Here is a 12523-nt window from a genome sequence, read left to right as displayed (position 1 = left end):
CTTAGAAGGAACTGGAAATCTTTAATGCCACCTGTGTTTTTTCCTAGGTATATTATATCCTCAGCCGTGCCCTTTATGAGGTGAGGGGCAAAATCAAGAAATTTGGCATCACTAAACTGCTGGGTAGTGTTGTGTACAAGGCTGCCTATCCACTGCATGATGTAAGTTTACCACTTTGACTTAAATTCTGCATTGCAGCCATGATATGGAAACATATCCTAAGGTAGTTTTCTCTGATTCATTTCGTCTCTGAATTTACGGAATCATATATCGCATATACAAAATAATATATATAATCAGGGTTGTCTGTTTAAAAGGAAGGCAGATTTACTGACTGAAGTTGAAGCTGTCTCTTCATGAGAATAAATTGGTTTATTACATAATGATAAAATGAAATAATTTACCTTTTTTTTCCTTTAATGTTCTCAAATATATTATCAAATAATGCTATATATATATACACAATTAATGCATATATTAAGTTTCTATTACATTTAAATGTATTATTAAACATATTTCTGATGTACTCTGAATGTTCATTGTACTAACCTTATTAAAACTGATCTAAAAAGGTTTAAAAAAAGCTATCAAAGAATAACAGCCCATTGCAATGGATTAGAAATTCTTACTAGGCTAATCTATTCGTTGCTGCAATTTAACCATCACCATTATCCTCTAACCTAATTGTAAGCATACACTCAAAATGAACAGCCTGTCATTTCTATTTTTAATGATTCGGTACGGTATATTTTGTGTCATTTCTGTAAAAGCATAAAATACATAGTTAAGTTTTGATTTGTTACTAATTCTAAGAGCAGATTGAAGAGAAGTTCACCATAGTATATGTACCCCTTTAATAGGTGTTTTATCTCACTTAATAACAACACATTTGAATGATAAGTAATTGTATTGTCAGAATAACAAGGCAAACATCTTCAAACTTCTATTTATCTTGCATTCTTGCAAAAGTATGATTGGCCGAGTTTCTCTTGAAAATCTTAAAATACACTTGTGAATTAAAAAAATCTAGTTTTCTTAGTGCTATATAAGTGTAAGGATTTATTTATGTATTTAGTCACATGGCTCAAGTCATGTTCATAACAGTTTAAAAAGGCATACAAAATATTTTTTCTATGTTTTATCCTCCAGCGTTCCTAAAAAATAAAAAGTCTTGTAATTTCTAGTCCAATAAAAATTAAAACAAGTAGTAACATTTTCTCTTTTAAATATCTTGATCTACTGCTTAAAACCATTAATTTCTTATGTATATAAACCAATTGTGTGGATGACTTCATTGGTTCAGAGCCCATTCACTGGTGACTAGTGGGATGCAGACTGGTGTTGCACAGATAGGAAGAAGCTAGTAGATGAAGGAGTTGGTTTATTATTTTTGTTGCTTGCTATTTGAACCTTTCTAGTTCCACGTTTGTACTTATTTCATGTCCAATGTGCTCCTGATAACTGTTTCTGAACAACTGTAAAGACCAAGGAGGAATTTGTCCCTAAGTATTTTTTTTACTCCTAAGGAGCAATGTGGTCCAAACCAGAAACAGTTTTACATAAACCAGATATCCAATCTGAAGTAGTAACAATTTAAATTAAAGATCCACAGCAGGGTGTTATAAATTTAGGGTTTTTGTGATTTTGTTTTCACATATAAGTTTTCAACTGGGATTAATTTATCCATGTAGCACTGACTCATTTTTATCTTTCACACAGTTTTTGAACTACTAACTACCTATTCTCTATCTCTCAATATGACTCAATGTATATACTAACTGGTATTACAGTATATCTCTTATATCTCTGGTATTACAGCCCCTCTTCTAAGGTTTTGAGTTTGATTGCTTTCTTTGTATCCTTTACAGTGCAGATTCAATGTGAAATCAGAAGACAAAAATTGTCCCAATGAAAGGTACCTCTTGTATAACGAATGGGCACACCCTAAGAGTTTCTATAAAATGCAGCCTTTGGATCTAATAAGGTAATACGTATCCAATAACTGATTTCATTTTTTGTCAACACTGTACAAAATAATATTGTCTACTGTTTTATAACCATTAAAATTGCTAATGTCTCGTACTAAATGTAAGAGTTCAAGGAAGAACTCTAACTCTGTAAGAGTTGTTGAATTTAATGTTTTGCATTATCTGCATACCATGAAATAAAAGGTTTAGAATAGTTCTACGACAGTATTGCAAATACAAGTTATGTTTGTTCACAGAAAGTATTACGGAGAGAAGGTCGGCATCTATTTTGCCTGGCTTGGCTTCTACACAAAAATGCTGGCCTTTGCTGCAGTAGTGGGACTGGGCTGTTTTATTTATGGATACCAAACCAAAGAAGTGAGCACCTGGAGGTATGGAAAGAAAGCTGTTCAGCACTTTTATGTTCTTCCTGGATATTTTTAGTCAGTTTTCAACATGCATTGCGGATTTTCTTATTCCTCACTCGATCTCTGGAGGTCCCTACAAAAGTTTATAGTTTTCTACCCCTGTAGCTATACCTCAGACCCCTGTGCTCTGTTACACATCCTATGTACAGAAAATGTCTCTGTTCTGCTTGCCATTAAGCATGTGAACACTAAAAGCTGTAAGCAATGATTTGCATTAAATGGTTATTGCATTTCATTTTCAAAGCCAGGAGGTGTGTGATCCCCAGATAGGAGGCAATATTGTAATGTGTCCACAGTGTGACAGAGAGTGTGCATACTGGAGGCTGAACAGCACGTGCGAGTCCTCTAAGGTAGGTGTTAAATAAATCCTTGTTGATTCTAATTAGGTATATTTATTGTATGTAATTTGCTTCTTGTTAAATTTCCAAAATGTTTACAAAGGGTATACTGTTTTTTTGTACAAATTTGTCAAATAAAAAGATATAAGTCAAACATTATTTTATTCTAGAAAAAATAAAATAACACCAATCTGAAACCCAACTGTGAGATATGGATTATGTTCCTAATGAATATAGTCCTATTTTCATTGTCTTGGAGCTAATGGTATAATATTGTAGTTACGACATCTGCCACTTGTATTGAAAATACAAGGTTTTAGAACCGGTTATTAATGTGGAACAATGAAAGTCAGGTGGTCAAATCTATACAAAGGATGAACCTTTAAGTTTATATATGTATAACTGAATAGTCTATAAATGCAAAATAAATGTAAATTCTTTTTTTCAGAAACTCTGCATATTTGATAACTTTGGGACATTAGTGTTTGCAATATTCATGGCAGTTTGGGGTGAGTTTCATTATTAACTAAAGTACTTGGTGGTTGTTGGTTTTTGTTTTCATTTCTGTACTATTTTAAAGATTTTCAGCGATTAGTTTTGTTAAGAAATGAAAATTCATAAAAGCAAACCATGTTGCGAGAATCATATTGTGATAGGGCTAGTCCACAGTTAGAACACTGTTAAAGGAATATATAGGTAGTTGAGGGACACCAAATATATTGAAAACAAGGGCTTTGACATAGAAATGGCTCATGTTATTTAAACAGATAATTTCCCAGCATGCTTAGGTTCATTAAAAAAATGTTGGACAGGCCTGGTTGTAGGAGCTTTAGTAAACAAGACAGCTCAATGTGTTGATGTTTCACAAGTAACAGTGTTTAAGGTGATATCAGCAGACACTTTGAGGCAAGGACCTCTTCAAAGGGCAAAAGTGGGAGGAAGCACATTCTGGAGGATTATGAAATTCACTCATTAATTTGAAGTGCAAGGCGAAACGGGTGAGCAACACATGTAAACTGACTGCCAAGAGGCGTCAGTCAATCATAGAAGGTCAGATCAGATCAGTTTCTGGTGACAATTAATGATAGTCAGTGACAGTGACAATTAATGCAGTCTGCCAGTCAATCTGCCACAAGGTGTCTGTGAATTTCCTGCTAGGTGTTATGGTGATATTAATTAGATCACTTCTTGCTATCTGAATTCTTCCTGTTTAAGAGAAGGATAAATGCCAAGATAAGGAGTTTGGGGTTAGAAAGAGTTTACTTATGTTTTTGAAGTGCAAGTGTTTTCTCACTTTGAAAATAATATACACTTTTTTTTATCCAGTTACACTTTTCCTGGAGTTCTGGAAGCGATACCAGGCAGAACTGGAGTATGAATGGGACACAACGGAGTTCCTGGAGCAGGAAGAGCACCCTCGGCCTGAGTATGAAGCAAAGTGTGTTCATGAAAGACTCAATCCCATCACGAAGGTGAGGAGAGATTGTCTGACTTGCCTTGAGTTTATGATCGTCAGTAGCCATATCACCCTGCAACTCACAACTGGCAACCCACTGAAGCTAAGCAGGTGTGAGCCTGGTCAGTACCTGGATGGGAGACCTCCTGGGAAAAACGAAGGTTGCTGCTGGAAGAGGTGTTAGTGGGGCCAGCAGGGGGCGCTCACCCTGTGGTCCATGTGGGTCCTAATGCCCCAGTATAGTGACGGGGACACTATACTGTAAACAGGCGCCGTCCTTCGGATGAGACGTAAAACCGAGGTCCTGACTCTCTGTGGTCATTAAAAATCCCAGGGCGCTTCTCGAAAAGTGTAGGGGTGTAACCCCGGTGTCCTGGCCAAATTTCCCCCCTGGCCTTTACCAATCATGGCCTCCTAATAATCCCCCTCTATGAATTGGCTACATTACTCTGCTCTCCTCCCCACTGATAGCTGATGTGTGGTGAGCGTTCTGGCGCACTATGGCTGCCGTCGCATCATCCAGGTGGATGCTGCACATTGGTGGTGGTGGAGGGGAGTCCCCATTACCTGTAAAGCGCTTTGAGTGGAGTGTCCAGAAAAGCGCTATATAAGTGTAAGCAATTATTATTATTATTATTATTATCGTAAATACAGAGCCAATGGCAGACATGCCTCTGCATATCCCTGTGCAGAAACACTTTGTAATATACTGTACGTGGGTGTTATCTGTGCTCACCGCGACCACAAGGGTTCTGACAGAAAATGGCCATAAGTTATTAGTCCTCTCAGATATTAATGAAGTTGTTTCAAAATATATTTTTAACATTCCCACCTTTTAAAGTCTCAAATTCTGCTTTCTTAATTTTAAAAATATTAATTTAGTATATTTCATATTTATTCTTATTTTTTAGAATGTTGTGGAAATGTATGACATTTTTGAAACTCGCATCCATGTTTAATATCTCACTCATGAAATTAATCTTAATGTTTTCAGGTTGCTTCCCTTTAAAATGCAATTAGCTTTAGATCCCAGTTCAAAAAAATGAAATAATTAAGCAACATAATTTAAAATGTCATACTGTATATGTGATTATTGTATACCACATACATTTCTGTTCTGATGAAAAGAATATTGTCAGAACATCTTAGTCAAAAGCTGATGAAAATAAATGAACAATCATGTTTGTATATGTATATTTCTGGGTAAACTGAAATACTGTTTTTTAAATAGGATCTGGGTTTAGTATTTCTAGTGCTTTAAGAGGTGTTTACGGAGAATGTTAACACCCAGAGCCTGTGATGATAAGAGCAAAGTTGCTTGCATTCTTTTATAATTAGAAGAGCTTTGTTTTTTTTTTTTAATTGGGAACCCAAATCTGCAAAAGGCAAGGTTGAGTGTGACAAAAATAAACTCTAAATATGTGTATTGCTAGTTATCAGTGATACAAAAGCAGAAATAAATTAACTTATACAGCTTGTTATTGCTCTGTGGCTAAGCCTATTGTGTACCAATCAAACAGTCACTTCAAAGAAGAAAGGTAAATATCTCCACATCTCTTAAACTGCACAACATTCTCTATCTACTTTTATTATTTTTTTCATTAACATTTAAAATTCCATTTAGGCAAAAGCTGATGAGGAATGCAGTTGAATATATGCTAAAGTAAATCTGAAAAGAATTGATTTTATTCAACTGAATTTATGAAATTATTGGAATTATTCTGATTTAAAAAAATGATTAATTATTGGTTCTTCCAGGGTTTTACTGTGAACTCTCTAAGATGATGTTGTAAAATGAACAGTATGGCATAAGAACAATTGATTCTTATGATTTCTGAAGGGAAATAGAATCCCAGAGAATAATATACAGTATAAAAAGACACATGTTTTTTGGGGATTTTGTTAATGTGGATTGAACTTTCATTTAGGTAAAAGAGATGGTCCCTTATACAACTTGTGGGAAGTGCATGAGATTGACATGTGGTATTGGGACGGTCTTTTTCTGGGTAAAGTATTCATGGTTTACATTCATACATTAATACATTATAAATAAAAAATGTACAAATATACATTATATAGTAATAACAAGTGTATCCCTTATTTGTTTAATTATTTATAATCTTATTTTCTTATTAAAAAATTATTTGTTTCTGTTACTAATTAGCTCCTAGTGATCAGATAAGCTACTGTAGGTGGGTCAATGGCCTACTCTCATTTCCATTTTTATGTAACATGGGTAGGTTACCTTGCAAAATCTGTATGCGTGCATTAGAGTTGTATCGAAAATTTTCATCCACTATTTATTTCTGGGGTATATCAGATTATATCAAATTACAGGATCATGTTTGGTTTATTAAAAGTATATTTACTGTAATGTTTTACAATTGTGTTTTGATTGAGCATTGTCTTAGGTTAATACACAACCAAAAAATGGTGTTTAAGACGGGTAAAACTTACTTTTGCGCTCTCCGCAGTTGTGTAGTCCATAGGAAGACAGAGAGTGAGATACATAACTTCTTAAGATAAAATCTATATACTTAGTAGAGACAATGAAATCTACAGAAGTAATTTTGTAAAGGTTAAAGAATAAACCAGCCTGGTGACTATATTTCAGTGTTAAAATCTACACAAATAAAACCAATCACTGAAGCAGGAGCAAATGTTCTTTTGAAATTAAGGTGTATAAATATACTGTGTAAACATATCACTAATTGCATTGCTCATAATGTCATCAATTTGAATTTTGAAGTAAAATGGCTGTGTAGTTGAAAAGGCTCACATACACACTCATATATTATAAACTTCTAGATCTAACTCCCTGCTTTTTTCTGTTGTATTTTTTAGATCTTATTGATTATTGCCTCAGTAGTTGGAATTATAGTGTATCGTCTTGCGGTGTTCTTCTCTTTCTCTGCAAACTTGAGGAGAGAAATAAAAGAACTGGAGCCCTTCAAGGAGTATGTTACTCCCCAGATGGCCACTTCAGTAACAGCCTCTATCATTAGCTTTATCATCATCATGATCCTCAACATTGTCTATGAGAGAGTGGCAATCTTGATCACTGATTTTGGTAAGACGAAATCTAAAATCTAAAACCTGATCTTACTGAAACAATGTTTTGCAAATTACAAAATTGCATTGAGTCCTATTGAGTTGGCTGTTGACATTCAACTCTGAATGTACACTCCCTCAGACTTAGAAATGTATTAAATTGATTGAAATGTTAATTATTCATTGAATAAATTCAATTGTGTAAGACGTTAAGCAAAAAAAAAAAGATTTTCTTGGGTTGGTGTAATCCAAACTTAAAATTATGTTTTACTCTTTAAAGCAAACCTTTTAATTTAAAAATCATTTCAGAATGCTTTACTTTATAGCAGGAATCTCAAACTTAACTCCTGGAGGGCCCAGAGGGCCTATGGTTTTTGTTATATTTAAGTCATTTACATAGCTGGTCTAATTCTACATAATTGTGATACAATACACTACTTCTAACTGGCACTGATGTTTTTCATAAGTGCACGTCTTGTGTAATCAACTGTAAAAAGATCATAAAAATATCGTATGGGTCTAATTTGGAAAATGAGTTAATTATTCAATTGACCACTAAGGTTGGGGGGAAAAAATAAGAAAACAAGGCCCCCAGGAAATTAATTTGAGACCCCTGTTTTATAAGAAAGCAAAGTTAACCATATTAGAAACAGTTTCTGTATGAATGGATATGAAATGCATAATTTAGATACAGTAGTATTTAAGGTGTGTTAGTAATTTAGATGTGGTATTTTTTAATAAATATGAAACCAAACACAACTTTGGTTCTTATTTGAGAACTAGATGCATCACTTTTTTTTAATTGTGCTATTTCTAGAACTGCCCAGGACGAAGACCGAATACGAGAATAGTTTAACCATGAAGATGTTTCTTTTCCAATTTGTCAACTACTACTCCTCCTGCTTCTATATTGCCTTTTTCAAAGGCAAGTTTGTTGGTCATCCTGGGGATCCAGTGTATTGGCTCGGGAAGTACAGGAATGAGGAGGTGAGCTCAGAGATGTAAAAGCTAGACAATGAGGACATCCTGCTTATGGAAAGTCTACGTTCTAAGCATGAGTTTCAGACCCCCTTAGTTTGTGATGTAATACATATACTGCCCTCCAGAGAAGAAAAATAGGCAGATTTGAAGATCCAAAGCAAACTCTTCATTAAAGCAAACACTATAAGTTGTCAAATTTTACCTTTTAATACAAGATCATTTGCAGACTTGAAATCTGTAAGCATCTTCAGTTCTGCATGGAATTATATTGAAACAGTAAATATTAAAGAGCAGGTTAAAAATGTAATGCAGCACAGTTATTGTTAAGGATTTCAGACAGCACATGCATGTAGTATGTTCATTTAGAATCTGCCTTCTGTGTCTGAATGCAGTGCGATCCTGGTGGCTGTCTCCTTGAGCTGACGACTCAGCTGACAATCATAATGGGTGGCAAAGCCATTTGGAACAATGTGCAAGAAGTGCTGATTCCGTAAGTATAGCTATATGCCCCAGTACCTTCAACTAGAGCAGGGCACTGTAAGAATTTGTGCATTTATACCCGTCTCTCCGTCAAACCAAGTTTGGGGATTTGGTTTAATAGATGGTGTTTACAGGCAGCTGTATTTGATTGTCCACAGTTCAGATTATGCTGTCATACGTGACAGAGTCATTTGCTAAGATCATTCCATGGTATAGTTCTTCACTTTTGTTAGCAAAAAAACCCTTTTGTCATCCCTCACGTCAGTGTTTGTAGTATATTAAAAAGTAGATCCTTTGAAGGATGTAAAAAAATCTCTTTGCAGGTAATGCAAATTTAGATTATTCCTGCAATCTTGCAGATTGTTTCTTGCATAAATGTCTGCAAGGAATTAATACAGGCAGTTCCTTAACAAGCAGTAATGTTTTAACATGAATATTGCATGTCATGGACGTTTTGGAATAATGTTACTGCACATACAGTGGGTATTGAAAGTATTGACCCCCCATTGTATATTACTACATGTTGTTGTGTTACCACTGGAGAACTCAATAAACTTACAAAATTTTTTATTCATAGTCATACACCATCCTTTACAACACCAATGTGTTTAAAAGTTTAGCGCTAAAAAAAAGTGAAAAACTTCATTGAAAAGTATTCACCTACTTAGCATGATCAAATAAACTCTACTTCAACCAGTTGCCTTCAGAATTTGCAGTTTGTTGATTGGAATCCACCTGTGTGCAATTAAAATGGTTAACCATTCAGATTGAACACACCTGTTTTTGTCAATTTTAATTATATCTGTCTGTGTGAGTTTCTTCTGTTGGAAATTGCATACAAATCAATTAAAAGACCAAGGAGCACCACAGTGCACTGTTAAATTAATTATCAGGAATTGGAGGACAATAAAACTACTCTGAATCTTCAATGACCAGGTGGTTTTCCACAACTCAGTAGCCAGGCAAGAAGATCATTAGTGAGAGAAGCATCAAACATCAAAGACCTACAGTGCCTCGTAACTGTGAGAGTCACTGATAGCTGAGGTATTCCACAAATCTGGGTAGTATGGTAGAGTGGTAAGGGAGGAAACCATATTTGAAAAAAACTCACATGAAGTCTCGTCTTGAATATGGAAAAAGGCATGTGGGAGGCTCTGAAATGATGTGGGGTAGAAAAAAAAAACTTTGTAGTTTGAGTAAAAAATTGAGTAATTTGGCCTTAATGCCAAGTGTTATGTCATTTGAAGAAGAGCACTGCTCATTACTCACAAAATGCCATTGAAACATGGTGATGGCAACATAGTATTGTGTGGTTGCTTTTTGTAAGCAGGGACTAGTAGGCATGTCAAATTAGAGGGCAGAATGGATAGAGAAAAATATATTCAGATCCTGGAGCAAAACCTGGAACAATCTTCAAAAGATCTGATACTGGAGATGGATATTTCAACAGGACAAGGACCCCAAACACAAAGCCAAAGCAAACCTTGGGTGGCTTAAAAACAAGGTGAAAGTCCTTAAGTGGCCCAGTCAAACTCCAGACATAAATCCTATAGAAAATCTGAGACGGGAACTAAAGATTGCTAAACACCACTGCTCCCCCATTAACCTGCAAGAGCTGGAACAGTTTTGTGAAGAAGAGTGGGTAAAAATTAAACCCACAAGATGTGAAAAACTAGTTGCAGTATGCCATAAAAGATTTTAAGCTGTATGTTCTGCAAAATGGTGAGCAACTAAATATTAAATACTTCAGGTCTCAAAGGGATAAATACTTGTCCATGGTGGATTTTTTAAGTTTCTATTTTTCATAACATTTACTTTTACAATTAAAATGATTATGCCCCATCAAAATGTTAACTATGTTTTGTTAATTGTACAAAATGTGCAAATGAGTTGCAATTTGAGGCTGTAACACAGCAAAATGTGACAGAGGTCCAAGGAGTCCAAAATCCAACTTTCTATACACACTGTATATATCCCAGGTGTGGTATTGGTATGGTGGAAAAAAAAGATAAGCTCACACATGAGTAAAATGAGGGACTATTAAACTGGTGTGATCCGTGATTTAAATGGGTTTCTTCCTGTTTTTACCCATGTAAAATTGGATTTTTCAATGTTCCAATGTATGAATTAGCATATTCCGCAGAAGATAACATTAATGTGAAGTTTCCATATAACAATCCCTCTGCTCTGTTGGACTAGCAGTGAATTAGGTGTCATAAGATGAACCTGCTCGCTGGGTGAAAGGCAACTGAGACCCAGGGGAACTACTAGTACACTGAAGAGCTGGGCAGCCAGTGCGCAATCAGGAAAGTAGAGCAGAGCACAGCAGCGTGCAGGCAAAATGGTGCTGCAGCAGGCTTAGGACTTGGGAAGTAAAGTTCATGTTTATGGCCAAGCAGACAGGGATCAAAAGCCAGTGAATCCAAGACAAAGCACAGTTTAGAGCACAAAGGGGGATCTAGAGGTATGGTAAGACTGAAGCATGGTAGATTTTGATCTTGGCATGAGATGTTTTTCCATTACCCTGTATGGTGAAGACCAAACTCACTAAATTCCTGACAATTATATATGCTCAAACACAGTCCTTATTTATTTTATATCAATTTATTTAATGATTTGATGTTATTTCCACCTTTTATTTTATTAAGTAGAGTAGAAGTTCAGTTATTTCACTTATACCATTTCTGCTTTCTACAAAGCATGACATATAAATAGTAAGTATAGCTATATAAACCCTTTGATTACTTAAGGAAAAGGCTTTGAATCCAAAGGGTTTCATGGAATTACATTGTAATACCCATAAATGTATTGGGGTGTTCACAAATGATTTCTGTTTTTTCTTTTAGTTTTTAATATATTGCAATTAACTACATATACAATTCATATGTAAAAGGAGAAAATAAATTATAATGACAACAATAATAGTAATTGCATATTTCCAATAAAATGGGTTGTACTCACAGCTCTTAAGAAGCACCTTGTAGAATGTATCTTTTGTGACTCAGTGAGTAGGCAAATCCAGTCATGTATTCACAACAAATAACATAACATCACTTTATTAGCCCTATACAATTTCTTGCATTAGGAATTTCTTTTCACAATACCCCAGCCTGCTCTCCATGAGAGGTGGACACACAGACAGGGAGAGAGAAGCTTGGGGTCAGAGCACAGGGGCAGCCATTGTACAGCACCCCTGGAGCAGCTGGGGTTAAGAGCCTTACTCAGGGGCCCAATGGAGTAGGATTCCTCTGCCAGCTGCAGGATTTGAACCAGCAACCTTCCAGCCAGAGGTGCAGATCCTTAGCCACAGAGCCACCACTCTAACCAGGACGGGATTTGTTCAGTTAAGATTCTTATGTTGCATCTAATTAGAAAAGTGGCTTATAGTATGTATCGCCTTTACGTTTAAGATGGTTGAAGAATCTGATATCCCGTTACTGCATGAGTGTAGGATCAGAAAAAGTCATCCCACGGTGGGAACAAGACTACCAGCTGCAGCCCATGGGAAAGCTGGGCTTATTTTATGAATACCTGGAGATGGGTAAGCACCATTTTGTACTGCTTAATTCATAGAGTTCTTGCGCCGTTTTATTTCCCATGGGGTAAGCAGAACAGGATTTGAGAAGTGCACTGCTATAGTTACATAATTATTTGTTTCTTCATTTGATAAAAAGTTATAGTTTGGGATATTATTCATTTACTAGCCAAGAATATCTGACTTGTGGAGCTGTAACAAAAGACTTCATCCATAGAGAGGAGGAGGCTAGCATGGACCGGAATCTTGGCATTTTCTTGTTAGGCATAACACTTAATGATAAATGA

At 35.5% G+C, this 12523-nt stretch overlaps 1 protein-coding gene across 1 annotated transcript in view; it reads left to right on the top strand.

The window, feature by feature from the left end:
- ano6 (anoctamin 6) overlaps window positions 1–12523 on the top strand; it is a 51896-nt gene that overhangs the window by 28818 nt on the left and 10555 nt on the right. The window contains exons 6-16 of the mRNA XM_088644786.1: window positions 48–161; window positions 1869–1984; window positions 2225–2359; window positions 2640–2745; window positions 3182–3242; window positions 4060–4205; window positions 6118–6195; window positions 7034–7259; window positions 8058–8227; window positions 8614–8711; window positions 12112–12242. Of these exons, the coding sequence (XP_088500912.1) occupies window positions 48–161; window positions 1869–1984; window positions 2225–2359; window positions 2640–2745; window positions 3182–3242; window positions 4060–4205; window positions 6118–6195; window positions 7034–7259; window positions 8058–8227; window positions 8614–8711; window positions 12112–12242 (1381 nt within the window). The remainder of the gene's footprint in view (window positions 1–47; window positions 162–1868; window positions 1985–2224; window positions 2360–2639; window positions 2746–3181; window positions 3243–4059; window positions 4206–6117; window positions 6196–7033; window positions 7260–8057; window positions 8228–8613; window positions 8712–12111; window positions 12243–12523) is intronic.

This window comes from Lepisosteus platostomus, chromosome 9, assembly GCF_059453375.1.
Source record: "Lepisosteus platostomus isolate fLepPlt1 chromosome 9, fLepPlt1.hap1, whole genome shotgun sequence".
NCBI lineage: Eukaryota > Metazoa > Chordata > Actinopteri > Semionotiformes > Lepisosteidae > Lepisosteus > Lepisosteus platostomus.
Note: the sequence above shows the minus strand (reverse complement) of the source record. Positions and strands in the feature narration are given on the sequence as shown.